This window comes from Larus michahellis, chromosome 13 (assembly GCF_964199755.1).
Source record: "Larus michahellis chromosome 13, bLarMic1.1, whole genome shotgun sequence".
Lineage (NCBI taxonomy): Eukaryota > Metazoa > Chordata > Aves > Charadriiformes > Laridae > Larus > Larus michahellis.
In genome coordinates this window covers 2,113,490-2,141,349 of record NC_133908.1, presented here as the reverse complement: position 1 = coordinate 2,141,349, position 27,860 = coordinate 2,113,490, and the positions used below count along the sequence as shown (strand labels likewise).

The 27,860-nt window shown below is 47.8% G+C and overlaps 1 protein-coding gene across 9 annotated transcripts in view; it reads left to right on the top strand.

The window, feature by feature from the left end:
- MTMR3 (myotubularin related protein 3) overlaps nt 1–26,368 on the top strand; it is an 84,844-nt gene extending 58,476 nt beyond the window's left edge. For 6 of the 9 annotated variants that reach the window (XM_074606035.1, XM_074606037.1, XM_074606039.1 and 3 more), the window contains 12 exons: nt 4,339–4,544; nt 4,765–4,896; nt 7,723–7,834; nt 8,968–9,163; nt 10,790–10,975; nt 12,371–12,541; nt 14,620–14,765; nt 15,447–16,851; nt 19,177–19,287; nt 19,782–19,870; nt 21,384–21,410; nt 23,791–26,368. In XM_074606035.1, the coding sequence (XP_074462136.1) occupies nt 4,339–4,544; nt 4,765–4,896; nt 7,723–7,834; nt 8,968–9,163; nt 10,790–10,975; nt 12,371–12,541; nt 14,620–14,765; nt 15,447–16,851; nt 19,177–19,287; nt 19,782–19,870; nt 21,384–21,410; nt 23,791–23,962 (2,953 nt within the window). In that variant the 3' untranslated portion in view covers nt 23,963–26,368. The remainder of the gene's footprint in view (nt 1–4,338; nt 4,545–4,764; nt 4,897–7,722; nt 7,835–8,967; nt 9,164–10,789; nt 10,976–12,370; nt 12,542–14,619; nt 14,766–15,446; nt 16,852–19,176; nt 19,288–19,781; nt 19,871–21,383; nt 21,411–23,790) is intronic. The other 3 variants (XM_074606042.1, XM_074606041.1, XM_074606043.1) reach the window with 3 other exon arrangements.
- Nucleotides 26,369–27,860: the final 1,492 nt, after the last annotated feature.

Below are 27,860 nucleotides of genomic sequence, written 5' to 3'. Positions count from 1 at the left end.
GGTGGGAGAAAAGTCTGTCTTCTTTTTTGATTTCTTTTTTGCCTTATCTTGACATTTAGTAATAGATTTTGCAAGACATGCAGTTCATCATTCCGGGCTCTAATAGAACTCACGTCAGCTGGTGGTTGATGATCCGTGTGATTGGAAATCCATGTATAGTTTTCTCTCTATATATATGTTACCGTAAAATTAGCTTTTTTCTTACTTTTGGAGGAGTAAGGAACAAAAGCTCATTCAGCATTTTTTATCTGTTGAAAATGATTTGGGGACTATTGATTTCATTATTGATCACATTTTTACAAATCTGCTCTTTTTGCTTTACCTCAGGGGAAAAAAAATAATGATTTTTTTTAAAAAATTCATTCAATAACTTGTCTCAGATACTTTTCTGAACGCCGGGACAGAGAGAGAGCAGAGACACAGACACTTGGCAAGAAAAACTTCAGTTTCTGTTCTTGTAAAGCGTTGCAGAGAGAGTTTGCGCGGGCTGAATTCAGAGGCGAGCTTCCAAAACACTCGGCTGCGACTGGATTGTCGGGAGCGCCGCTTCTATTTTATGAGCGGATTTCTAGAAAAATCTCATAGCCAGCTTCTGATGTTTTTCTCTCTCTTTCACAATTTTTGAAAATCAAGACAGACAACATATTTATGTAGATAAATCTGGCCTGTAACGTGGGGGGTTTTGTAGCTTATCTGGTTTGGTCCCGGAAAAATCAGTGGTAGGGAAGAAGCCTTTCTGGCTTTTGTGGAAAGACGCTACAGAAGACTTCACACACGATAGAAACACTGTCCTAAACTGCTGAGGACCTGCTGGGGAAGGAGCTGTGTGGAAGGTGTCTCGGGCCGGCCGCGGGAGGGGATTGCCCACGCAGGCGGCGTTTCTGCCAGCACCGTGAGCCAAGGCAAACAGAAAAATGCCATGTCCCGCACTCCGGCATTACAGTCGTGAATTGCAGCAATGATTTTTTTTTTTCAGTTGCAGGTACTGGCAGTTAAGTAAAGCCATGGTGGGATCTATTCAAACCTTCATTAGTGCTCCCCGTCCCTGTGGCTACAAGGACCGGGTGGATTTATTGTTGTACTCAAAAGGCGGCTTGAGTGAAGCCTGTGCAGAGTTGTACCGTACATCGTACGGTTATACAGCGCTTCATAAAAAGGGCTTTTTACTTATCAAATGCTGGTTTAGTATTTAGTTTCTGTAGGGAGGCTGCGTGTTGCTTTGTCTCTGGAGGGTTCGGAAATGTGCAGTGGAGGGTTCGCTTTAATATTTATTTTTTTTTAATCTCCTTTTGGTTGCTGAGATGTGGGTGACACCATCTTATCCCCAGCTCTGTCTCTGGGGACCTCGTAATCGCACTAAAAATATTTGCTATTTTTTGTTCCCGTGGCCAGCCCGGTTGGAATGAGTGCGATTCCTCCGACCTCCAGCATTACCGTAAATAGAATTGTTTGCCTCTTTCTGCTGGTACATCTGAACATTGCATATTTGTGCAGGCTTAGGAGTGTTACTGCTCCACAGCTATCAATGAACTCGGGTTTTGGCCTAATGATTCTTTATTATTTGCAGTATAAATGGGAGGCAAGAACCTGGAGATGAAAATATAACTGTTTATGAACCTATGAAAATGATTCCGCAGGCGGGTAGTAATGAAATCTGGGAGAACATACGGAAAAATAAATGAGTTCATCTGAGTGTTTCAAAATAGATTTCTTACATGCATAATGATGTTTTATTTTCTTTTGTTATTTGTGCAAGCGTACCGGGGAAAGTAGGTGCCCTTTTGGGTGATTGGCACGTATTTTTTTGCTGAACTGATTTGGTGTCGATAGAGCCGGTTCTGGAAGGGGATCATTTCAGCAGAAATCCATTTTCCTCTGCACGCAGCTGGCTGGCACCCAGTGTAAATGCCGGGGCACTCGCATTGCTTTTCCTTTGCTTCGCTTAATGTAGCCTGTCGGTTCCTTCCTCTCGGCAAAGGAATTTTATATGAAACAATTACAAAAGAGCTATGAAAAATACTTAAAATACCGTATCACAACCCGTTTTAGAATTTCAAGGGTTTGCATCAAGGAGGCGTACCCGGTGTAAGGGTTGCTTTAGAGCGATGGCCCGAGGCGGGCGCTGCTGTGGTGCCTGCAGTGACTGCGGAGCTGGGACTGCTCGGCACCTGCCGGCCCTTCACGGCCCCGACAACAAATTATAACGCAGCCTGTCACCTCTCCCTAAGCATTTATGAGAGTGGTGAGAGGGGGAAAAGATAAAATTTATAGGTTTTTGATGGGCTGTCTTCCTGTTGAGGGCTGTCCGAGTCGTAACCCTCACCATTGCGTGCTGTTGCCTGGTTAGAGGGAATTGAACAGCTCTTGGGTGATGTGAAGCTGCGATGGCCAGTTTGTTTGCGAGAAGACTCTAAACTCCTCTGCTGTACCGTAACATCCAGGAGCTGTGATCGGCACGTGCATACTGTATAAATACGGGGTTCTGGTGGGATCCTGAGCAAAAGTGGCGTTGCCTTAGAGGCATCTCTGCTTAAAGCGATGTGCATCTGCCGGCCGTTTAAACGGAGAAGACCCGCGTGTGGGTCAGTGGTGGGACATTTCAGAGGGGCCGTGAGTAAATATTTCTCGGTGTCCCATTCCTCGGCATCGCTGGCTGGCCGTGTGGCCTGGGAGAAGCTGTGTCTCTTCTTGGCTTTGGCCGCTGTGCCTGCAGCTCTCCCTAGGGACGGTGGGGCTGCCTCTCCTGCCGGGACGGAGGTCCCGGAATGCAGGGCACTGCTGCTGGAGGTCAAGGAGAACCTCGGTAATGCCAGATGTAAACGCTTCAGGGAGTGGGGAATGACATTTCTCTTGGCAGCAGTGGGAGGTGCCAGCACAGAGGCAGTAAGTGAAATTACAGTGATAATACGTTTCAGAACTCTTTTATAATAGATTATAGGGGGGAGTTTTTAAATCTTTTTCAGAGTATGTTTGCAATGGTTGGCTACGTTTTAATTATTTCAAGTCTGTTCTTTATGTGTAGTACAAGAAGCTAGGTCAAATTTTAGAAAATAACTTCTCAGGCTTCGGACACTTAAAAAAAAAAATCCTGTTGTCTTTTTTTTTTTTAATTCCACTCCCCGGAAGAGAATCGCTACGTTCAAGTTAAGTCATTCTTCAGTTATCTCCCTGACTTGTTTTGTTATTAATAGACTCATCTCTGTATTCCATTTGCCAGTCCTCTGAAGTTTTATCAGTATATCAAGTGCTTGCAATTTATATCACATTCTAGAAGAAAAATACTCTGTTAATAAACAATATTTCCTTTTTCAGTGTGACTTAGGTGTCCGTAGCAAAATTTACCTGCTTGTGGAGTTTGTTGTTTGCCAGCCTGGCGCCACACTGGTGCTTAGGTGTAAGAGCTGCTCTTCAGCAGCCCCTTGGTGCTCTTCTACTAGATACGGTGGGTGTTTGAGAGGCAGGAGGTGAAATGCAACCCAAAGAGGCTTGGGGAGAGGGATGGAGAAGACCCACACGTAGAGGAGAAGCAGCTGAAAAGGGTTTGGCAGAGCCACTCCTTCCCAACAGAGGCTAACACCAAACTTCGGAATGAGTAAAACTGCAGATATTTACCATCCTGAGACGCGAAAGGCTCTTTTCCTTTTAGCTAGTGAAACGATACCTAAAGTACACTGGCTTCTAGATACGGTTCTGCAGCGTTCGAGGGCTGTGACTCAGGGGTGATGCCTGGAAACGGATCCCATCGGTGTACCGGAGTAAGGTGGTGGGTTACCATTAGACATCGTCAGACAGAAGACGTGCCAAATTCTGCCAGTGTTTCCTCCCAAAATTTTAACATTCTTCAGAATTAATCAGTGCTATGTTTTGCTTTTAAAAATCTCATCAAAAAGCAAATCTGTGGCTTTGTTCCCGTCTTCTAGCTTTAAAGCTAGCATGAGTTAAATTGAACTTTCCTGTTTTCTCTGGTATTACGGCAGTAGACCTGACTATCCAGCAGGTCTTGAATACCTCTGTAATGCCTCATCTGCTGTTCCAAAATGGTCCCCGGCTTTCACTGGCCAACAGGCAACAGTATTGAGCAAGAAGACGCTTTGTTTTCTCTTACTGACCTCGGCTTTGGCTTTTACCTTTCAGTGGCTGCGTGGTCACAGCCAGCATTTGGAAGGGAAGCACGGGGAATACGTTGCCGCGGAATCACAGGTTGAGGAGAACTGCTGAATGATAGACAGGTCCCTGACAGGAATTAAACTACTGGAGTAAACCATTTAATTTCTTGTGTTTTTTCATCCTGATTCTTCAGTTAGGCACCGCTGTTGTTGTTGTTCTTTTCTTTGCCAGGCACCAGAGCAATGGAGCAGTTATTTCCCGCTGTGGCCAGCCCGAGGTCAGTTGGTGGGGCTGGAGGAATGCAGATGACGAACACCTTGTCCAGTCCGTAGCCAAAGCCTGCGCCTCAGATTCGAGGTCCAACGGTAACAAATTAATGAATGGCAATTGTTCCAGAGATTTCTCCAATGGAGGGGATCTCTCCGATGTGGAATTTGGTAAGTCAGTCGCTTCTTTTTCTCTAAAGGGCAGAGCTTTATATAAAGGCTTAATCTCTTTTATGTACTGTAACAGATTCAATCCTCCGTATTTAATCAAGCATTCTCCGGTTCCTGTATGTGCAGTGCATATGCACTGTGGGGCTTGAGTCAATCACTGCTGTAAACAATGGGAGCAGCATCCCTCCAGTTACTCATCACTGCACATCCTCTTCCCCAGACTCCTCGATCTCCAATGCTTCAGGAGCAGAGAGTTTGGCAATCCAGCCTCAGAAGCTTTTGATCTTAGACGCGCGATCTTACGCTGCGGCGGTGGCCAACAGAGCCAAAGGTGGAGGCTGTGAGTGCCCAGGTAAGCGGTGGTTCTTCTGGGTTTTCTATGAAGTTCATCAAAAGGATTTGCTCAAATATAATTACAGCAATACACTTCAGTCTTGCATATTTAACAGAGTGCGTGGATACAAGTGCTGTTCATATATATGAAAGTTCTGGATCGTTGCAGCCTGCGCACAGCCCTTCAAAGGAGAGGTTTAGCTTAATTAAGTCTGTTTCTTAGAGCATAAAACCAGCTGGGAACAGTGTTCAAGTAAATGCTGAACTGTGTGGAATATGCTGCTTAGCTTTCCCCTGCTGAGTCACGGACATAAACCAGAGCGAGACAAAGGTGTCCAGTCTGCTAAGGTCTAATAAAAACCTCAACAAACTTGTAAAAATCCCCTAACTGTAGAGGATAATAATATTCTAGAATGGTTGTGCAGAATACAACTTTGCAACGGTTTTTCTAAAGCTGAAACGTTTTCCCGCATTTTTATCATAACCCAAAGCAACTGAAATCCTGATTCATCCTGCATTTGTAATCCATTTGCAATTATCACTTTCTGTGTTCTTTGGCACTTGGAAGTTGTTGGTATTATATAAACAAGATATTATTTTATGGTCACTATTGGATGTGAATGCAGCCTGTTAAAATTCCATGGGTGGCGAGGCTAGAAAAAGATAGCAGACAGAAAAACTATAGATAAGATAACAAAAGCTATTTTCTTGTTATATATTCTTAGTTTGGTCTTTGCTGCAGTAGCTGCCCTTCGATATGTAGTCACCAGTAAGTAAAGATGAATTTTCAATTTTAACACCTCAAAACCGCTAAATTAACTCATCATCAGAGAGTAAAATTTCAAACCAGAAAAGCAGAGTATATGAGAAGTTTAATTTTCTTCCTGTATATCGGTTCTTGAATTCTTTGTAGAAAACTTCCACATAGCTTGTCACCTTCAATAAATTTGACCTGCGTTAAGGGCTTCCCTTTTGCTGATGTTTTCTCCACATATTGCCAAGTTTGCTTTACTTTCTCTGTGTAACAATTACAGTTATGTTATGCTTTATTGGTATTTATAACATAATTTAGTAAAAAAAAAAAAAACCAAACAAACTTAAATTGTCTGTTGCTGTCAGTCGCTTCTGACTGGAGTTTCATAGTCCCTCGCTAACGGGATGTTCTGGTTTGGGCCAGGTTTCCTTGGGCTGTTACCAGTTAAGAAATCAAATGATATAAAACATGCTCTTTGAAGAGAGTGCTGTGTTTTCTTGAGCTGGCACTCAACATCCCGTATTCTCAATCCTGAGTATTTTTTTTTTTCCTCTAGTAGAAAAGGTCATTTTAGTTATCACGTCATTTTTGTGCAGATGAGGACAAAGGACGCTTTTGCGTCAGGACAGAGGAAAGCTAAATCCAGGGAAAACTATTCAATTAATATTTTTCTGCAACATCTTGGGTGCTCCCTCTGCCTGGCGGACCCTGTCTCTGCTGCTCCCCAGGGGGGCAGAGCGGCACGAGTCCAGCCATAGCAACCTGTCGTGGTTTTGGCCAAATTGGCCAACGGCTGGCGTCAGATGCTCCCCCCCCCAACCTCTCATACATGGAGAGGAGGAGAGATAAAGAGATTTAGGCGTTTAGAAGAGACTAGACTACTTTAATGAAATATTAATAATAAAATATGAAGGAAATAATGAAATAGATACAGTATATACAAAACCATATTAAGCTCCCAGGATGACGTCACTGTCGGGCACTGGGGAAGTCCCAGACTGGACTCAGCGACGGGTGAGAACTGGGTTCCACAGATGGAATCAGGAACACACAGATCGGGATCAAAAGCAGATGAACAGACAGGGTCCTCCTGGGACGTCGGCCATTGAAAAAAGAGAGCCTGACCCTTTGATCCCTCAGCTCTTGTACTGAGCGTGGGGCAGATGGGATGGAATTCCCCTGTTGGTCAATTTTGGGTCACCTGTCCTGTCCGCTCCTCCCCGCAGGTGGGACCCCTCTACGCTTTTCTGTTTCCCACCCTCCAACGGGGCAAATAACGAAATTAGCTGACCTTGGTTGTTATAGCAATAAGTACAAGCAAGAGCCTCTGTGCGTACCATCCCTTGGCACTAACTGTGAACATTGGTCTTATCACTCTGAGAACCAACCGCTTTCGACACAACATGCTGTTAATTTCAGAGAGTTAGAAGAGGCCTAGCTAAAAAGTAAAATCACTGAACAGAAAGTTGGTTCTGTTTTACCTCAAACCAGGACGCAACCTCTGAGGGCAGGCGCAGTAATTCCATCCGTCTTCTCTTCTCCTCAGCTTGGGGTATTGCTCACGCCTGTGATGCTTGTTCCTCAGCGTAGAAAAACTCGGAATAAAGCAGGGAATGAAGTAACCTTTCACCCTTTTTGCGTGGTTAGGAAAAGGAATATATAACCTATATAGAAATACACATTAGTTTACCAAATTAAAGAACATCCGTAAATTATCTGTTAAATATTGTTTATGTTTCGCAGTCTCTTATGACGTTTCTCGGCCTTTTTAAACCCATTCTATAACCTCGAGCACAGCAATATCACTGTTCCCATAGGTTTGTACTCTGCTTTTTGTAACGCAAAGTGAAACATCGAAAATTAATACAGAAACGCTTTGCTAACTCTTTCCTGTTTTGCTATGCCGTGGTGTAACGTCTGGAATACCTACCCAACTCCAAGTACTAGTTTCTCCTTACTGAATATTCGTAAACAAATTATTTCATCTCCCCACAGCAGCAGTGGTTTGCTTTTATGAAAAAGCTTCTTTTAGAAATTAAACGCAGCGTAGTTTTTTTAGTTTTTTCCCTCTTTCTTGCTATTTCCCTACAGAGTATTACCCAAACTGTGAAGTAGTGTTCATGGGGATGGCAAACATTCATTCTATCCGGAAGAGCTTTCAGTCGCTGCGTTTGCTCTGCACGCAAATGCCGGATCCAGGAAAGTAAGTGGATGTTTGGTGCTTTTTGCCTTTGTTTACGGGTTTCTGCAACTGCATTTTTTTGCTGCTGATCAGTAAACTGAAATTCAGTGGGTTTTCCCTTGGTGACTTTCCTGTGTAATAACACTAAGCTATATTTTTTCATTTCCATGGAATTTGAGCTAAAGGAAGTCATTGGTTTATTATCGTTGAAGTGAAGGTAGAAAATGAGGTCTGGGATTGTACTGTAGCCTTCAGGATTGCTACTAGAATGTTACTGCTTCCAGGTGGGCTTCTGAGCACCAGCGCTTAGGTACCTGCTATGCCTGGATCTTTAATCTTTACAGCTCATCTCTCCTTCAGAAAATTCTCCTGCTGTTCCACGTACGTCACGCATTTATCCTGCCATTTCAGGAGACATGTTTCGTAGCTCTCCGATGCTATGGGATAACTGGCTTCTAACGGCCCATCGTCTTGGGAGCTTCTGAGGCTGGGTCTTCGCTGGGTCACTACAGTTGCACCAGTCCTGTGTCCCCTACCACGTCCCTGTTTTGCATTTGCTACTGAGGGGTTTTCACGCTTTCAGAGCGGATCCAGAATGGCCACCGTTACTAAACGGGATATGTAGAGCTTCACGGGGTAGGAAGTCTTAAGATACCTACAGCCCACCTTGTGAAGCCTGGGAATAGTTGTGATATGGGAGATGTCAAAAGCACCTCAGGTTCCACCCTTTCATGGCAGTACAGAGTTGTCAGGGGTGTACGGCAGAGTCCCAAGATATTCCAGTGGCACTGGGATGGAATCCTCAGCTCAGAGGAAGGGAGACAGCAGAGGCTGCTGAAAGTAGTGATTACCCGGAAGTGCTTACGTTGTCCGTTGCTGGTGACGTGTTACATTCTTGTCTGAGGAAATGTTATTTAAGCTTCTTGCAAGTCTTATCCAGCAAAGCACGTAGCAGAGACTGGCTGCTCCTCAGGTGTCCTGCGTGGCTTTGTTTCTTCCAAATCTGGGAAAGTGGTAATGAGCTGTACATAAAAAATGCTCAAGAATGACGTTCGCAGCTTATTAAAATGGGAGCTTTGATTTGAGAAATTCAAAGATCCAAACCTGAAAGCATTCTAAAAGAGCAAAAACTGTCTTCCCTTGTTTTCCTCTAGTTGGTTATCAGCTCTGGAAAGCACCAAATGGCTGCAGCACTTGTCCGTGCTCCTGAAATCCGCGCTACTTGTGGTCCATGCCGTGGACCGAGACCAGCGACCCGTCTTGGTGCACTGCTCGGATGGCTGGGACCGAACCCCGCAGATCGTGGCACTGGCCAAACTGCTGCTAGATCCCTATTACAGGACCACAGAGGTTTGTAAATCATCTGTTGGTGCACGAGGTAGTTACTGAGTTTGGGTTCTTTTTTGGGAAAGTCTGTATATAAATGATTTCATTTTTTGTCCACTACAAAAAGCAGGAGTTTACCAACCGTAGTCCATAGATACAGTTACATATAGGTGTAAATATAGTCTGTAATCCACGAGCAGATTATATTTTCCCCCTTTGATTTAACTGCACAGTCATGGTCTATGCTGCCTGTATTTAGTTTAGGAATATGGAGTACAAAGCGCTACATATTGCGGTTTCCGTTACACCATTGCGGTTTCTCAGCCAACTATTGATACAAAGCCTTTCTCTTGTCTAGATTTCCTAACTAGAAAAAACAGTGTGTTTTTCCAGTTTCGCATTTTCATTGTCCTCTGTCAACTTAGTTATATTTCTTTGGGTTTTCGAGTGTGAATTTGGTGTGTCCCACCCCACCACTCCCCCACCCCCCCGCCGTCGCTTTTCGGCATTGTGTGATATGTGCTGGCTGGATTCCATCTGCCAGCCCACGCGCAAGATGCCTTTGTTGCCTAGAACAGAAGCATGTGTCTGAACACTGTGCTCTAAACTGCTGCTTACAGCCTCGCACATGGGAGGACCAGGAGTTGAAACTTGTAGCAATGCCTTTTGGATAAAAAAATTGTGGAAACTTCCTCAGGTCCCTTTTCACATGGCTTCTAGAAGTCGCCATCCACCAGGTCAGAGTGTCCTTGGCACAGAACCTCCTCCTGGGCCCTCCTAAGAGTGCTGGCGTTCCCATTCAAAGCGCAGAGTTCTCTTACACACCCTTTGCCTTTCTTGTCACCACCGCCTCAGAGGAAACCATAAACTGTCCTGTCTAAGCAAGGAGCAGAAATGTTTAGGAAAACGAGTCTTCAGCACTGTCACGTTTCAACCCTTTCAGCTATCAGCTGTTATTTTTGCTCGTAATTACAGCCATTTACTTCATACGCACGCTCTACAATTTTTCTTTCTGCTAAGGATCAAAACCTTCCTGACCTGTGATGGGTTTTAGGTCCTGTAAGATGAGGTGTTGCCTTCAGGTGCTCAGCCGAGCGCTGTTTAAAATGCTCTTTGCCCTTTTTGTTTGCATGAGAAATCGTGCAGTTCAACCTCTCAGCAGCCTTATGCCTGTGCTACGTTTGGCACACGCACAGGTGAGTGTGCTCTGAGCGTGGATATCCCGTCGGCTGAATTTTTTTGATTTTATGACACAGATCTGCCTGTCATTTCCAAGGGAGAGCTTGAAAATTTCCTCACCTGTCCAAATGTTGGATACCATGATCCAGAGGGTTTTGATCAAGATGAAGTTCCTGCTCACCTGCCTGGCCAAGCCAGGTCTCATATCACAGTCTTCCCTGCCAGTCACCGAGGACTTAACCTGCCTTATTCCCTTTCCCGTTCACGTAGGCTTGGGAATTCGTAGCTGTCCTAATTTCGTAGTGCGGCATTTCCAAACACAGAGGTAAAACTGTAAAAATAAGTAACGAGGCCAGTGCTGACGGGAAATGGGAGTGAGCGAGGACACAGTAATAAGGTGATTCCCATGAGTTTTCGAAAACTGAACTGAAGCAAAATAGGAACTTTTCATCTGTGCTTTCATTTCTGCAGGGTTTCCAGGTGCTAGTGGAGACGGAGTGGCTGGATTTTGGCCACAAGTTTGCAGATCGCTGTGGCCATGGTGAGAATTCGGATGACCTAAATGAGCGCTGCCCAGTGTTTTTACAGTGGCTGGACTGCGTCCATCAGCTCCAGAGGCAGTTCCCTTGCTCTTTCGAGTTTAACGAAGCATTCCTTGTGAGTTGTGGCTTGAGAGATTGCTGTTTTATAGACTGCTGCTAACCCAGTACTAACATACGAGAGTGCCCCGAGGGGGTTCTGATTTTCCCATCTACCTGGGATACGCTGCCGCCTGATAGAGGAAAAAAGGGGAAAACTGCCCGGATACAGTAGAGAAAAGTGCTGTGTAATTCATGTTCACTCTTAAAACAGAAGCAGGACCCTTGAGGACTTCTTTTAGACTTTCAAAGAAGTAAACAAATGATACGAATTTAATAGTCTCACCTAAGAGGTGCTGAAATAACTCCGGTATAATACATCCCCACAGCATGAAAAAACTCATAGTTACTGGCTATATATTTTGGTTTTGTTTTGACTTGAAGACTCCTCCTCTAAACCCAACCTCCCCCTTACCTTTCCCTTCATTTTTTTTTTTTTCTGTTTCTTGGCTGAAAATATGTGGGATATAAGAGCTGTGCTTATTTTCTTTTGACACGGAGAGCTCTCCTATTAAGAGATCTGGTCAAAATCAGTTCATGAGGCAGGAAAGTAGATCTCTGGGAAAGGGGCAGTCACTGACCGCCGCAGGGCTGGTAATCTGAAGAATAAATGTTTTTATCAAGCGTCTGATCCATGAAGAGATTCAAAGCACGTTCCTGTGATTGTGGCTGACTTGAATTACCCCTCGCCGGCTCAGCCGTGGAACCGAGCGACTGCACAGTCCTCGCTTCGCTCCGTTGGGAAATAACATACAGAAGGTTATAACTGGCTTCACGGCACGCTGCTGATCTACAGGAGCTGTGTGTGAACGTGCCCTTATATTCTGGCCTTTTTAGAGTAAACTCCTTAATTTATTAGATTATTGAAGTATTTCTCTTCATTTAACATATGAATAATCCCATAGAAGTCAGTTCTACGCTTGAAGTTAAGTTCATATTAAGCTGTTTTGTCAGGCGGGGACCACAGCATGGAGTGAGTAGTGGTCAGGATGTGTGTGCTGTGTGCCGTTATACCAACATACAGAAATTAACACTTTTCTCCACCGTTCTCTGCCTTTCCGTGCTGCATTAACCGTTTGTAGCAGGTGTCATGGTTCTCATCTTTGCCTGTCCCGCAGGGCTAGGAGTTTGAGTCAGCAAGACTTTTATACTTGTCTATGGACAAATATTTTGTCTTTATATTTTGTATTTTTCCCCCGAATTTTCTTTTAGTTATGATTTTAAAAGATTCCGCTATGCTTGAGTTCTTTTGCAATTAGTTTATCAGGAGGTACGCAAAAAAAGCGTATCGGCCTTTAGGGAAGGGGATGTGTTGCCCTGTGAAGGAAGGGTTTGCTGCTTAAACCTGAATGTTGATTCTCACGTGACGTTGCTCCCTTCTGCCGTATGACAATGTTTGTGTTGGTCTGTGCAGGTGAAACTGGTGCAGCACACCTACTCTTGCCTCTTTGGTACATTCCTGTGCAACAATGCGAAAGAGAGAGGAGAGAAACACACTCAGGAACGGACCTGTTCTGTCTGGTCTTTGCTGCGGGCAGCAAACAAAGCCTTCAAAAACCTGCTCTACTCCTCCCAGTCCGAATCTGTAGGTATCCCTCCTTCCCTGCCGCGTGGGGGGCGTCCCGGTGGGGGCTTCCAGGTATAATGTTCTCAAAAGAGCCTACCTTAAGAAAATACCCCAGCTTGTAGCGGTGGGACATGGCGATGGCTTCACCGTCATCGTGAATACAGCGTAGAGAGGCGTTTCCAGAGCAGTGTGCTCCGCTCTCCTCATCAATGTTCACCTTTGGACACTCGTTTCGGTCTGACGTTTCAAGTCTTGCATGAAGTTTGCTGATATTTGAGGGATGTCAAATGCCACCTCAGAAATTTCTCTGTGCTGGAAATGCGTTTTCTGTAACTAAATATTTTGTTTTATCTTTTGTGACAGAAACCATTTCAGTGTTTGACAAATAGACCTTTCTAGAGAACTGAGCTGTGTCGGAGGAGTGTCCTAAAATTGCACACAAACCTAGACACTGTGTCTATATTAATCTTAAATCTAACCAGAAAAAGTAACTCAGGTTATTTAGTATATCTTTGTTTCTCTTAAGACTTTCACGTTTTCAGTTTGGCTCTTCCATACGAATAACTCACTGCAGCTTCTGGGAAGGGACTTACCTTTTGTGTATTTGATGAAAGGGCACGGAAGGCACTGAGGGATGCAGCGTGGTGGGCGTGTGAACAGTCACTCATCAAATGGCGGCGTGATTAGGACAGCAAAGGCTTTTATAAATATTGAAACCCTTTTTTGTTCATAAAGGTATCAGATACCACAAACCTAACTGTAAGGACTGTGCAAGCTCTTTGCATATGATAGATGTGGCTTTTAATTGTTCCTTAAAGTAAAATTAAAACTTGGCTTAGTAGGAAAGAGCTGATTGCCTACATTTGTTAGAAAAAGATTAATTTCCCATTCCTGTCAGCCTCTGTGCCTGGCTGTCTCCCCTGGACACCGGCCGTGCAGCCTGGTCCCATTTGTCATTGCCAGCAGCAACCTCCACCAGAGCCCTTCAAGGTTTTCCAGCCTGGCGTTGTCATCGTAGGAGTGGATGTGACAGCTGAAAGCATGAGACATTGCAGATAAATACGGCTCGTGAGGAACTTTTAAAGCTATGGAGGCACCTAAGTTTTCCCCCAAAGTACCAGCAGGTTTCCTGGGAGGAGCTCGGAGCGCTCCTGAAGCAGGCGGTGTGGGCAGGCGGTTCTGTCCTCGGGCTGCCCTTACCTGCCCTGTCCTGCAGCAGAGATGCAGTCGGTGACTTGGCCTCTATTCTCAGGAAATACCGCACTGTAGTGGACTGAGCTAATCAGGGTAATTTGTCCGTATGTGGGAGTTTTGGTAACTTCCTGTCATGTATTCATCTCTTTGTGGTTTTACTTCAGCGTTTAGAAGGTGCCTCTGGGATGCAGCCGCATCTGTTGTAAAACCATACTTGTTTATGAGCAGCACCCACCAACCCCACAGCCCTCCCTCTGCTCAGTGCCAGCAAAACCTGCCTGTTTCTCCGCCGTTGCCTGCTTTTCCGCAAGAAAGCTGCCTGGGAAAGCAGTGGGATTGATAGAGTGACCCAAGGTGTTTTTAAACTGAAACAGAAAACGTGTTCTACAGTCAAGGAATCCCTTTTAAGAGCAAGCTGCCTCTTCAGCAAAGCATTTCTGCATGTACTTCATTTTTAACATATGAGTGCTTCCATTAAAGACAGGGTTAGCTTTGAATTGAAGCCCTGCTGAAGGAGGTTATTAGTTCAGCTCTCATATGGCATGGGATAATACAAAGTTACAAGGAAATCTCTGCGCTAACAATGGGCCACTGAATTCTTCGGCAGTTTAAATTGCTCAGAAGCGTTATTAAGGTGTAGATTCACACGGAGCACGTTGCAGTAATTCATTCATGAGAAGCTGAAAGCCGGCATTGTTATGCCTCAGCCTCTGAAAGCAAAGATAATTATATATCCGAGTGTAGCTGATTAAAAATGCCAGAGCTGCTCGCTAGCCTTCGGAGCGATCTGGAGATCTAGCAAAGCCTCCCAGCTGCGGCCCTGAATAATAAACTACCACGATTTCAGATTTGAAGAGCTCTTTGCATTCTGTTTCTGACCGTGGCGTGTTCTCCCCTCCCAGGTGCTGTACCCGGTGTGCCATGTGCGGAATCTGATGCTCTGGAGCGCTGTTTACCTGCCGTGCTCTTCCCCCTCCACACCCGCTGATGACACCTGCGCCCCGTACCCCGTTCCAGGCTCTAGCCCTGAAGATCAGCCTCTGGGCAGGTGAGCCTAGAGCCCAGAAATCCCGTCCTGTAAAGTAAGATCAACAGAGAATATTGTGGGATATAAAGAGGAGAATACTTGTGGCGGGAGGGAGGTGTTTTGCACAGGGTTGTTTGTGGGACTGTTTGACTGACCTGCCCAAAAGCAGTCTGCCATCCTTTCCATTTTGGAAGCTGTTGAGTTTCAGAGGCGATAGCGTAACAGCGACAAGGTTAGCAAATAGAATTAAGCTCCAAGTATTGCATAGCCTTGTAGAATTCCTTTATATCCTTGTATATATATAAGCTTTCATATGGTTGTCTTGAATTTGAGTGCTTTTTCTTGTGTTGCATAACTATTTCTTCTCTTTTTTTGTACGTTGATGCTGAGCACATGTTAATTGGGAGGTGTGACCAGACTGCAAGCGTTTGTGCTTTGTGGTGAAGGGATTATTCTGGGAATGTTTGAAGTCTGATTGAACGTGTTTTCCTGATGGCAAAGAAAGTACTGAAGCAGCTCTGTGCTACAGATGGTCCAAATGTGCTCCTAGCTAATACTTCACAGAAGTCCATTAGTTAGCAGATTGCTACTGTCCTAATTGTGGGGGGAGTTCTTAAACCATAGTAGCTATGCATTTAAAAAAAAAAAAGAAAAAAGAAAATCCCCTGACTTTGGATTCTGGTTATTTGTTACCTTTATTAGGTTACCAAAGACAAGATCGTTTGACAATCTGACGACAGCCTGTGATAGCAGCGTGCCTCCAACCAATCGTCGCAGCAGCGACCCCAGCCTCAATGAGAAGTGGCAAGAGCACCGCCGCTCGCTGGAGCTGAGCGGCCTCGGCAGCCCCGGGGACGATGCCTTCGACGGAGACAGCCTGGGCAAACAGGGCAGGGCTCCAGTGGGAGCAGAGCTCTCTGTTGCCGCTGGTGTGGCAGAGGGACAGATGGAGAACATTTTGCAAGAGGCCACTAAAGATGACGTTGGCCTGGAGGAGCACTTAAGGGGTAGCCTGGAGGCAGGAGGGAAAGGGGATGACACTGCCCTGGATAAGGAGAAGAGAACTGAAAATCTACATCTCTGTGAGAAGGCTGAGGCGGATAAAGGTATTGTAACGAACAATCCAGTATCCAATCCACATCCAGTTTCACAAGGTGCTTCTGAGCTTAAAGGACAACAGGATGAGCACGCTGATCTCAGTAACGCTCTCCAGAAGTTACCTCAGGTGAGAGGACTACAGGCGGCTCCTTTGGAGGGCTCGGTAAATAGAGACGCTCAAAAGCATACAGAGGAGGAAGGTGTTACCAAACTTGAAGGAGAAGCAGAGAGCCTGTCCCACGCAGCGCAGGCCAGCCTTCCCTTACCTCTTACAATCCCGCATGAGGCGAGAACATCCAACATTGAAAGTTCTACGGAAACCTTGACAGAGAATGAAGCAAAGCAAGAGCTCGTCCCAAAGGGCCCTTGCCATAGACCTCACCCGCTCGACAACAGTGCTGACGGACTTTCTCGAACTATTGACAATAGGCCGGAGGGGGAGAGCACGCTAGAACTTCAAAAACTGGGAACAAAAGTACATAGGACTTCTGGTGGCAGCAACACACACATCCCGATGCCTTCCCCTTGTGCCTTGCCTTTAGCTGAATGTAAAGGTGAGATTGTGTGTAACGGAGAGCTGGAGCCCGAGAACAAGATGACGGAGAAGCCTGCGGGGTTTAGTATCACCCAAAAATACCACGCGACGAACGGGCACTGTGTGAACGGAGAGGACGGCCGGATCAAAGCCTCTCTGAGCCGGCAGGTCTCCACAGCTAGCTGTAGCTCTGCGCAGTTTCACTTGAGGAACTTGCACCAAAAATGGATGTTTAGTCCCCTTGGAAAGCAGCAGGCAGCCAGCAGCCCAGACCAACCCGCCAGAAGCCACCTGGACGATGATGGGATGCCCGTCTACACTGACGTTATCCAGCAGCGCCTGCGCCAGATAGAAACTGGCCATCAGCAAGAAGTGGAGACTTTGAAGAAGCAAGTGCAAGAGTTGAAGAGCCGGTTGGAGAGCCAGTTCCTGAATAGCTCCTTGCGTCTCAACGGTGATTATGGAGACGAAGTGGTAAGTGAAATGGTAACTGGGCCACCGCTGGAAACAGCGGGCTAGTTAGTCACGTGCTGGATCTCGCCATGCTGTCAGCTCTTGGTTCATTGGTCAGGTAGTGATTTTTTTTTTTTTGGCCGTGCAGGCTCTTATAAAACTCTCCAGGTCCTTCTGAAGAGGGCAAACGGCTGAGTACACGGCACATGGCAATTAATGATGACTCATGTTTTCACGGTATTTCAGTTTGACCATAAATGTAGCAAAGGTTTGCTTCAAGACGGGCGTTTCACAGTGTACATACCTGGACATACCTAAACACCTTCATTGGCCTTATTAAAAAAAAAAAACCCAAATGCTTGTTTTACTATCGTTTTCATATATGGTTAAAGATATTTTTCTGAGGCTGTGAACGTGTCATGGGGACAGGAGCGGAGGACCGATCTCATGGTGCTTTGCACGCTTTGGGTAAGAGCGATGCAGCAGTGGCTGCTCTCTTAACTCAAAACTTCGAGCCGTCCCCTTTTCAGACGGCCGGCCTGCTCCGGGCTCGTTAGCTGGAATAAATTAAGAGCTTTTGTGACAGCCTTATGTCAATGAGGCTTTTTCTCAACAAATGAAGAATTTTAAGGGAGCTTTTAAACTGTGCTTTTACTTGGAAGTGTTTGAAGTCATCGAAGTAGAGACTTAAGTTTGAGATGTGATTCAAATACAGTAACGCTAATTTCTGTAGCAATTAAATGGTCTGTGTACTTGCGGGTGCAAAAGAAATTGCAAAATCAGATGTGAAATAAGAGTAATCCCAAGTTCCAGATCTCAATAGCTAGCAAGTTTTCTTGTATATCTTGGGCGGGTTCTGAGTTGCTTCTCCCTTATCTGTTTTTTACCTAATTTCTCCTCCTCTTTTGACTCATAAATAATAATAGTACATCAAAAGAAATACAGTCACGGGCCCTACGTTGCTTGAATGTACCCCTGGTTCAGAGAACAAGCAGGAGCCCTGCTCTGTAGAGCCCTTCGCGCGGAGAGCAGCTCCGCAGATTGCTGCAAGATTTGGTTTTTGAAAGGCCCAGTGTTCTTAGTTAAATAAAATAAACGAAGAGGGGAGAGCGACTTGGGGGAAGAGGCCGGCCGGGGAGGAGGGGAAGGCTGTGAAGGGGAAGGCGAGGGGACGCAGGAGCCCTGAGACAGAGTCTGTATTTTCCCGTGGCTTTGAAAAACAACAACAAAAAAAAAAAAAAAAAACAAACTCAAAAATTATAAGAGGTTTCCAACTTTTGTTTATTGAATGTAATACTGTTCAGAAGTGGCAGAGGTGCTGGATAGTCCCAGGTACATTTGTTGTGAGAAATTCTCAGAGCCTGCTTGGCTGTTCCCATCGGAGACGGCGGCACTGAGTGCTGCTTTGAGCATCAATTTCCAATTGGGTATGGCTTCTGGCACTGGCAAAAGCTTGGATTCCTTGGAAAAATTTGGTGATTTGGCTTAATTTATTATACTGCCATTTTTTTTTTAAGGACCTTCCCAAACTGCAGGGTAGGGCTGGATGTGAGAGCGCGCTGTCCTCTGGAAAATTCACCATTTTTAAGAGTCTGATCTCTACCTTCTGGTTGTGCCTCAGCTTTGAGAGTAAGAGTTTTTCTTCTGGAGCTCCAGAGGTGCCCGTTCCTCAGGCACAGACAGACAGTAACTCAAGATTTCTTGCTATTTTTAACGTATTTCAAGGGCTGGCTGAGTTTTAAGTCGGTTACAATACAACTCTACCTGGCTAGACTGTATTAAGGAGAAGCTATTCCCCAAAAATCTATGCGTGGAATATATACGACTCAAATTCTGAGTTTTCCCATGAGTGATTTGGCTTGTATTTTCCAGAATTTTTGCTGGCAAAAGGATATATGTATTACTACTAGTAATTTTAAAAGTGAAACAACCTCGGAAAGGAAATGCGGCTGTGAAATTGGAGCCACAGACAGCAGCTTTTTTGGTTAATCACCCAAAGTGTTGCCAGAACTCGGTGCTTAACGCAGCAGAAAACAGATTTTAAAATCCATTTTACCTCACGTCATCTGGAGGGTCAGCACCTGACCTCCTGGGGGTTTTTTTGCATGGCTTGGGTGGGCTTTTTTTGCACTTGGCTGCACAAACCGCTTCAGCGTGTGGCATTTATAGTCCCATTCCAAAAGGTGCGGTTGCCTTTGCTGCCGCCTGTGCGCTGTGGGTAGGTGACATCTGTAGGTTGCGACATTCGCCCTCAGCGGGAGGTACCCCGCGACTGTGTCCGGTTTTTATTTGTGTGGAAGTAGGAATCTGGGAAGGTTCTGTTCAGCTGTGTTTGTTTGCCAACAGACTTCCATACCCGACTCGGAAAGCAATCTGGATCAGAACTGCTTGTCTCGCTGCAGCACAGAGATTTTCTCTGAAGCCAGCTGGGAGCAGGTGGATAAACAGGACACAGAGGTACAGACTAAAGCCCTGTAAATCGTTCATTCTTCCGGTAGGATGGGATGTTCCTAATTCAAATGATCCCTACAGCCTTTGGTCACGCGCCACTTCTTGTGAACTATCTTCCTTGCGTTTCGCTTGTCTCTCATACTTTAAATATCAGTACCTGTGCCTATGAGCCCTCTGCTGCCTTTGAGAAGCCGTGGAAGGGACCGTAGCTAAAGGAGCCTTAGGTGCACACATGCTTGATGAATATTCTTGGCCTGGATACTTCTAAAGCACAGGAAAAAAACCCAAGGAATTGGACTTTTCGACTTAATTTCTGTTTGTCTGAGGGGAATTTAGTGTGTCTGTTCTCAAAGGGAAGGTTTCTGTCGCCTCTCTTCAATTGTTGCCAACGCTGAGTTTGTGCTCTTAGAACAAGCACTGAATTTGTGAGCTCAAATGAGACGGGTTTGTTTCTAATGGATTGTCCTCTCCTTGATAAATGTGTCTTTTCTTTCTCCCAGGTGACGCGATGGCTTCCGGACCACCTGGCGGCACACTGCTATGGCTGTGACAGTACCTTCTGGCTCGCCAGTCGGAAGCACCACTGCAGGTAACCTGTGCTTCGGCAGAGCACAGAGGGAGGGAAGCACGCCTTGAGATGTCCCCTCTCCTCTTTAAACCAGGAAAGGGCTTTCTTTGACACGCAGTCCCTTTCTGAGGGACCGATGGCAGAGTTTTAGGGTAGGACCGTACCTGCTCCTGGAGGAATCGAGCACTTTGGCAGAACAGGGCAGTTTCTCCCGTTGGGTTCCAGTTCCTGCAGAGTACGTTTTTCAAAAGCCAGATTTGGTATCTGCTCCACCCCAGCCTAAACAGATCCTGCCTGCCTTCCTCAAACTGCATTTTTGGAGGCAGCTGCCTGTTTTTAGCTTATTAAGAGGGTGCAAATCATAAAGATTCCTGCTTTGTCATCTCTGCGTTCAGTAATTCAATACTGCAACTACATGAATACCATCTTCTTCCCATTACTGGTTGCGAAGCTGCTCCTTTCCTTCTCTGACCGTTCTTCCCTTTTCATTAAATTGCTCCTGTAAGAGAACCTGCAAAGGACACCTATGTGAAATAAAAGTTTTCTGGATTATTCTCTGCCAAACATATTGCCAGCAGAGGCTACAACAGCTAATGCAGGCAGCGGGGGCTTAATGAAGAACAGGTGGCAGAGGCCTTTTGATTAGATCATACTCTAGTAAAGTCAGAGAAGCTCAGATTTCCAAGTTCTATTTCAAATAAATCCCTATTCCTGATTTCTGGACATGAGAAAACGATTACAAGAGCTGTCACTTAACCAAATGGCAGTTATCACATTGTGATGCTTCGCTGCTTTTTGAAGTCGTAGAGAATTATAAACGTCTTCCTTGGTTTGTGTCCCGTTTTGTATTTTGCTCCATTTAGTCTCGTAAAGATAAACAAACCCAGGGAAGAAGGAATAGAAGTTGAAAGGCTTTGATTTTTATTTTCATGTCCACTGTATTTGTGCAAATTTGTCTTAAGGCTTCAGATGAAGAGTATGATTACGAAGCACGCGGTTGTACACATCTGAAGGGGTTTATAAGAGCTGAAATGGGGTTTTTCTTCTTGCGGTACCTGCCGTGGAGGCACCCATTCAGCACTCCTGAGGCCGACTGGCATTTGCCACCTCCCTGAGCTGGGCTTTGGGGTGCTCCTAGCGCATGGATGCACCCAGGACACCCCAGCACCAGGAGGAGTTTGCGTTGACTCAGGGTTTCACGTTTGGTTGCCAGTTTCCCTCTAGTCTCTTTGTTTCTTCAGCTTTCGAATGTCTGACCTGGGTTGCCCAGGCTGCCCACGTAAGCTCTGGTTGTCTATGGCAGAGACCAGTAAGGAATGGCAACCAGCAAGAAAACCGCGGTGTTCCCATAGCACACAGGTTCAAACCCCCAGTGGTCAGCGGCAGCCGCTCCACGGCTTACCCGGGAGTGAGAATGAGTTGAAACCCACGTGCTGTAAGGCCTTGAGCGGGATAAAAATAGGCAGCTTCCTTCATTTCTGCCATTCTCTTCTTTCTCTTGTCCCCCTCTGAGCTCTTTCTCCCCTCCTTGCAGGGACGTTGAACGTGTTGATCAGATCTGGTGAGCATTTGCAACAGCCTCTGTCTGTTGTCTGTCTGCGTTTTCTTGGTAACTTGGCCAGACTAACTCGGGCTCTTCCCCCCTCGGTGTCTTTCACTTGCCTAGAAGTCACCAGCAGCCCGCTGTGCGTGGGCAGCACGAGCCGCTGGGTGTTACCGCCACCCAGACAGGCCTCTCCTCGCAGAAGGGCCTTTAGGACTTGGCTTTTGGTAGCTGCAACTGGGGTGCGGATCACACTAACGCTCACCGTCGGTGATGTCGCGTGTTTGGGTAACGGAGAATGCTGCACTTCTCACTGAGAGGAGACGGGCCTTCCGGTGTAGCCATGTGCATTGATTATTTTTTTTTTTTCTTTTCCCTTTTTGCCTTATTTTGGGGAGAGGTCCACACGTTATCAAACAATTCCAGTATCGGTCTGCAGCCTGTTGACAAACAAACTGCCGCTTATTTTAGAAGGGCTGAAAATACTGGGGCAATAAGAGGTAACGCAGAGCTGGTGGAGGGTTAGTGTCACCCCGAAAATGGATAAATATCCACGATAGAGGTATCGATAGTATGATTTTAACACTCACCCTTCCTCAAAGGAGTGAGATCGCTCTCCCAGCCTGTTTTTTAACATCTCTCTGTAATCTCCCAAGCGAAGCAGAGGACCACCAGGATAGCAAGAATAAGTTGTTCGGAGCTTTCCGAAGCTCGGGGGAGAGCAGTCACAGAACACTGTTATCTATCACAGAAGGATAAAACAACAAACCCCCCCCCCAAGCATGCGTTAGGGAGCTGGGGAGCTACAACAAACACATGCTTGTCTTAATCCCTCTGCTTCTTTTTTGACCCCAGCCGTCGACGGCGAGCGGCTGCTGGATGACGGTTCTTTGAGCAGCAGAGACGTGGGATGTCGGAGCTGCTTTTCTGCGGGGTGTTTCTGCAGAAAACGCTCCCGCTGCTTTTTCTGATAGTCATTTCGAACAGGGCCCTCGAAAAGACGAGAGAAGCGCCGCAGAAAGGCGAGCCGTTGTCAGGCTCCCAGCGCTAGGGTTACCGCTTTGAGACCAGGAGCCGCGGTGCGGAGCTGGGAAAATGAGCCCAGTGAAGTGAGAAATGGGATTTCTTTGCTGACTCTTTCCCCGTCAGTGACCAGCATCTGGAAATCTTGTCTCTTGGCAAGGAAGGATTAATCAAAGCTGCTGGGTGTAGGCAGAATTCTCCGTCAGCCTCTTGGCAGCAGCAGATCTTTTCTAGCACAGAATCCCGATGCCAAAGAGTTAACGAAGAGGGCGGCAGGCATGGAGGAGGGAAACTTGCAAATGCGGGTCCCCGGAGTGCTGTTCTCAGGGCGTTTGGAGGCCAGGGCGCTGCAGCGCTCGCCGGGCTGGCTTGAGCAGCAGCAGCTTTTGAAGGGGGGCTGCGAGAAGAGAAGGTAATTCTTTTGCAAGATTTAAATTTTATCCCTGCCTCCCGTGAGGTGCATGCGCCAGCGTGCCTCCACCAGCTGCCAGCTGACAAGAATGCGTATGAGACTGCTCACCCTGCCGCAGCGTTACTGCCGTGTCTGAGCATGAAATACCTGCCTGCCCCGCTCCTGGCTTTGCATGATCCCTGGTGACGCAGTTGACGTTAACGCAGAAGCGTGGGACTGCCGGGAACACCGCAAAAGGGACCGCGCTCCTGGGGCAGTGGGAGGATGGCATCAACAGAAACTGGGTTTAATATTTATTTTTTTTTCACCTGTCCCATGCTTAAACCTTGCAGCAGCGCACTTGAAAGGAAGAGAAGCGAATGTCTCTGTGCTGGTGCCCACCGGCACGCGTTTGTAGAAGAGTAAAGGAGCAGAGACTCCTCCTGGGAGTGCAGTTGCCAGTCTGTAACGCCAGGCTGGGTCAGCGGGGCGAGCAGGGGCCGGAGCACAACACTGCCCGCATCATTGCGGAGCAAGGCCCCTTGTTTGCTCTCCCTTAGCCCCTCCTGTGTCCCCAGGGTGGCAGTGACAGCGGTGAGCAGCACCTTGCCCGAGCTCCTCGGCAGGACACGGGGAGAAGAGAGCTCAGCCCCGGGTCGCGGAGGGGGACGTTCCCTCCAGCGTGAGATGAGACGGTGCTGTGCCGTAACGTGTGACGAGCTGTAGTTCTGTGCTGCCGTTTGCTCTGTGCTCCCTTTCTGGTGGCCCTTCCCGAGACCTCTGCTCCGGCTGCAGCAGCCAGTGGCGCAGGGCACGGGCGTTGGAATCTTTGCACCCATCCCGGTCCGCGGGGAGCAGCGACTGCAGTCCCCGGGGCTGAGCCCCTCCCAACGCACCAAACAGGGTCGTAGTAGAACTCGGGTAACTTTGTCAAACTGCTTCTGATCTTTTTCTTTTCCATTTCTCCTCTGTTCCCCATGCAAGGAATTGTGGAAACGTGTTCTGCTCCAGTTGCTGTAACCAGAAGGTGCCCGTTCCTAGTCAGCAGCTCTTTGAACCCAGCAGAGTCTGCAAATCCTGCTACAGCAGCTTGCACCCGAGCAGTTCCAGCCTGGATCTCGAACTGGACAAACCCATCACTGCCACGTCGAATTGAAGTCCCAGCCTCCACGCAGCGGGGGAGCAGCCGGTGCCGACTCTTCCCCCGCTCCCAGACAGGCGGATTCTCGGTGGGCCGAGGCTGGGAGGACGCGGGAGCCGTGCACTTTGGAGGTTGGGGCGTGGAACGCCGCTCGGCGGGACAGAGCTGGAGGACGTACCGCTGGATCCTGGGATTCTCCTTTTCCAGCTATTCCCCCTTTCCTTTCGGTCCTATCTGTGTGTATGTGTCTACGCGTGTGTGTGTATATATATAATATATATATATATGTTCGTTTGTTTGCTGGAAGATTGGGGAAGTGGGAAGGGAGCTGGTGCCAGAACCAGATTTCCCGTTGGCATTTAAGTGTCCCACTGCTGAACTGTTGCAGACAGACGATTTTGCGGAGGAAAGGAGAAGAGGGGACTCGGTCCAGCCAGTGCGCGGAGCGTGAATTCCTGTAGCGTCGGCGCTAGTGCTTTCAATCACTCCTCTCACTTCCAAACAAAGACACTGCTGTTTGGGAACCTGTTGCTGCTAGAAGAAATGGGAATCTCCTTCCCAAGAGAGCACTCTCCCCCTCTGTTCTTAGAGTGGGCTTTAGTTATCCTCGCTGCGGGATAGGGGGAATTGGGCTGGGATTTCCGTGCTGGGCGGTTCTGTCCCTGCACACACACAATCGAGGTGTTCCGTCGCCATCGGGCCTCTCCGCGGTGGCTCCCGGTGGGAAAGACCTGGAGAAGGCTGGGAAAGGGAAGTGGGCGCTTGTTAGCGAGAGGCGAGAAGGGGATGGAACAGGCCGCCCAGCTGAGGGGCTTTACCCTGGCGCCGCTCTCTGAAGCTGTCTAAATGCAATTCATTATTTAAAATCGAGTGGGAAAGTAGAAGACCTTGGACTTGTGTCCCTGCCCCGCCTGTGGGATGGTTCGCTGGACATGGAGCTACTTCTGGAGCGGTGCGCTTGGCACGGCTCGCACACACAGGCCGTCGTGCCGGTGTGGAGACTCGCACTTTAATGAGACGATCCAAACCAACGAACGAGCAACTGCGATCCGCCGGTGTTCTCGCTGGGCTCGGCCCGTGAGCCGTGCGCCGGTGCTTGTCGTACTCCCGGGATGTCCCCTCCTTTTCCAGTCCACGTTTGGTGTACTCCGGATAGGAAAAACCTGCCCGAGGATTTTATAAAGACCTACAAAACATCATGGCTTCCCCTTCTTCCTTCTGTCCCAATCCCAGTCGCTTTTAAGGTCACCTCATTAAAGTGTGAATCTCTTGCGAATCGGGTTTGTAATGAGCGTTAGGTACTCGTCCCCGTTTCCTTTCGATAGAGGCTGCTTGGTGCGCTTTGGCGAGGAGGAGGTGGAGCTCCCGCGTCACGGCACGTCGCCTGGACGAAGTTACAGCTTCTCGCGTGATGCTCTCAAGAACAAAAATCCCGCTGGAGTGTTGGAGAGTTTTAAACGCAAAAGCTCAAAATGTAAGAACCCTTGGGAAAAGGAGCGCTTCCCTTCCCCGGAATGTCAGAATCGCGTGATCCAAAGCGAGTATCCCACAGAGAAAACCATCTCGGAATATTTGTTAGGTCTGATGGGGAAAAGAAATGTCAAGGTGTTTTATTTTTTGGCTTTGAGCTTCCCCCGCCCTTTGCAGGGACCGTTAGCGCTGCTGCGGCGTAAGCTGAAGATTCCCAAAACAGAACTGAAGGTCCAGGAGGCCGGTTCAGCGGAGCAGCCCGTCTCCTTATGGGAAGGGCTCCGGTAACGGAGCGTCTTGGCTTCTCCCCGGCTACGGGCTTTGAAACGTTTTTCAAACCATCGGGAGGGAAGAGCAAAGCGAACGATGGGGTTCTTCAGTCGAGTTGTACCTGGAGGTCTTTGTTCCTAAAGCCGCGCGGCGACTGGCCGGGATAGAACCGTAGCCATCGCTGTTGCCGGTGCGGCGGAGGCGGCCGGAGCGGGGAAAGGACGGTGCACGGCCCCCGACTCTGGCTGTCCCGCGGCGGGGGGGAGGGGGGGCCATTAGAGGTGTGACGTGGGGGGCCGGGGGTAGTTTGCGCACTGACGTCGTGTGGGCCTGTGGTGCGAATAGACGGTCGAAAACTTAAGCCTGAGATTCTGCAGTTGCTAATGACAGGTGCCAAGAGGTTCTGATACGGGTTTTCGGGGTCTGTGATGTACAGTGTGAATAAATGCTTGCAGCTCTTAGTCTTTTTTTGATCGATGAAGCACTTTTTTTATTAATATTATTTTTCTTTGTATGTAAAGGAGGAACCAGTATCTCTCCATAGCTGTATATATAACCCTTCTCTCCTCAAGAGAGTAAAGTGCTCCTATATTTTTCATTTTTGTCAAAGCGAGAAGTAAATACTTTAGAATTGTTAAATATATAAATAAAAGTGAATAAAGTTTAGACTTTTGCATGGGAGCATTTGCTAACACACTTTCTAATTTTTTATTTTTCTTCCCTGTCCTTCGTAGGGGATGTATTTGCGGTTCAGCGGAAGCACCAAGGCCTTTGAGAAGGGAGGCTGCCGCAGCCGCCTCTCGCTTTCTTTCCCACTCTGTGGCTTTGCAAGGAACAACAACCTGTTGCTCCCAAACTTGGAAGAAAAAATATTAAGCTTGGTTTTCCTGGTGCGAGAGTCCCAGGGAGGGGGAAGAAAGACACAAACGGTGCGTGGCACCGAGTCCCGTGGGTGCCATCGGCACCGCGGCCCGCGGCTGGAGAGCTCTGAGGAGTCTCACCGGCCTCGGCACCTCCTTTTTCTTTTCCCCCGTCACCGACCATCGTATTTCAAAGCGTCGATCCCACGGCGTTAACCCAACCGTAGGGGCGGCCCAGGGACCTCGCCCTGCCTTGGGTGATGTTTGGCAGAGGAAGCTCGCTGTCTCCTGGCCCCTGCAGCGAGCAGGCGCCGGTGCTCGCCCCGGCCGGAGCTCGGGGCCGGCTTCTCCTTTGCACACTTTCTGCCTTATTCTCGATGCTGGATGGTGGAGCCCAGGCTCTTCGGCAACAAACCAAACTCACTCAGGGTTAATCTCTTTTCATCTTGCCCCAGAAGGTGAAAAACCCAACTGCTGTTTGTCCTGCGAAAGTCTCCTCCGGCGCAAGGGTGCGATCATCCTCATCCGCTTGCTGGTTTGGGCCGCTCGGCTGCACGCTCTCCCCTCGCGTACGCTCCCGCTCCCTCCCTTCTTTCTTTTCTTACGGATTTGAAATGGAGAGAGAGGATTTGCCCAGAGTTTGCAGGGGGACAGGCCTGTTCTAATCGCAAGACGTTGTGCACAGTCGCTTTATGATCTCGCGGTATTTATTTAATCGAAGAAAAGCGCAGGTTCTGGGCAGAGCTGTGATCGCCGCCGGGGGTGGTTATTGACAGCTTCAAGAATAAAAAAGAAGAGCGGGCGTAATGGTTTGCGCTATTAAGGACGTGCAAAAGGAAGAGCAGGGTTTCAGTTATACACCAGAATTGGATTTTGTAGAGCCCTTGTCATCCTTGAGTTCCTTCTGAGCGCTCTCTCAGTAACTCCTCCCTCTGCGGCGCGGCGCCCGTGGACATGGTGTGCACGCCGGGGCTCCCGGCCCCGCAGGCCGTGGTGTCTGCTCCGCTTCCGAAAGGCTGCGCGGAGCCGTGCCGGGCTCCTCTGCTGTCCTCCAGCCGGGCAGCTGGAGAAGCGTTTAACTCCCACCCGGCGTGAAACTCTTGTTGTGCGGAACGGCTTCAAGTCAGGGGCATCGGCAGCCCGGCGGCTCTGCTGGGGGAGCGCACGGCTGGCGTCAGGCAGAAGCTCGTTTCTTCCTAACGAACGTCCTGTCCTCTTTTCTTGTCCCAGCTCTCCAGCAGCACGAGGGCCCGAAGGCAAAGCGGCGCCGCTGTCGCAATACGCAGCTCTGGCGCTGCCTTACGGGCTGTCCA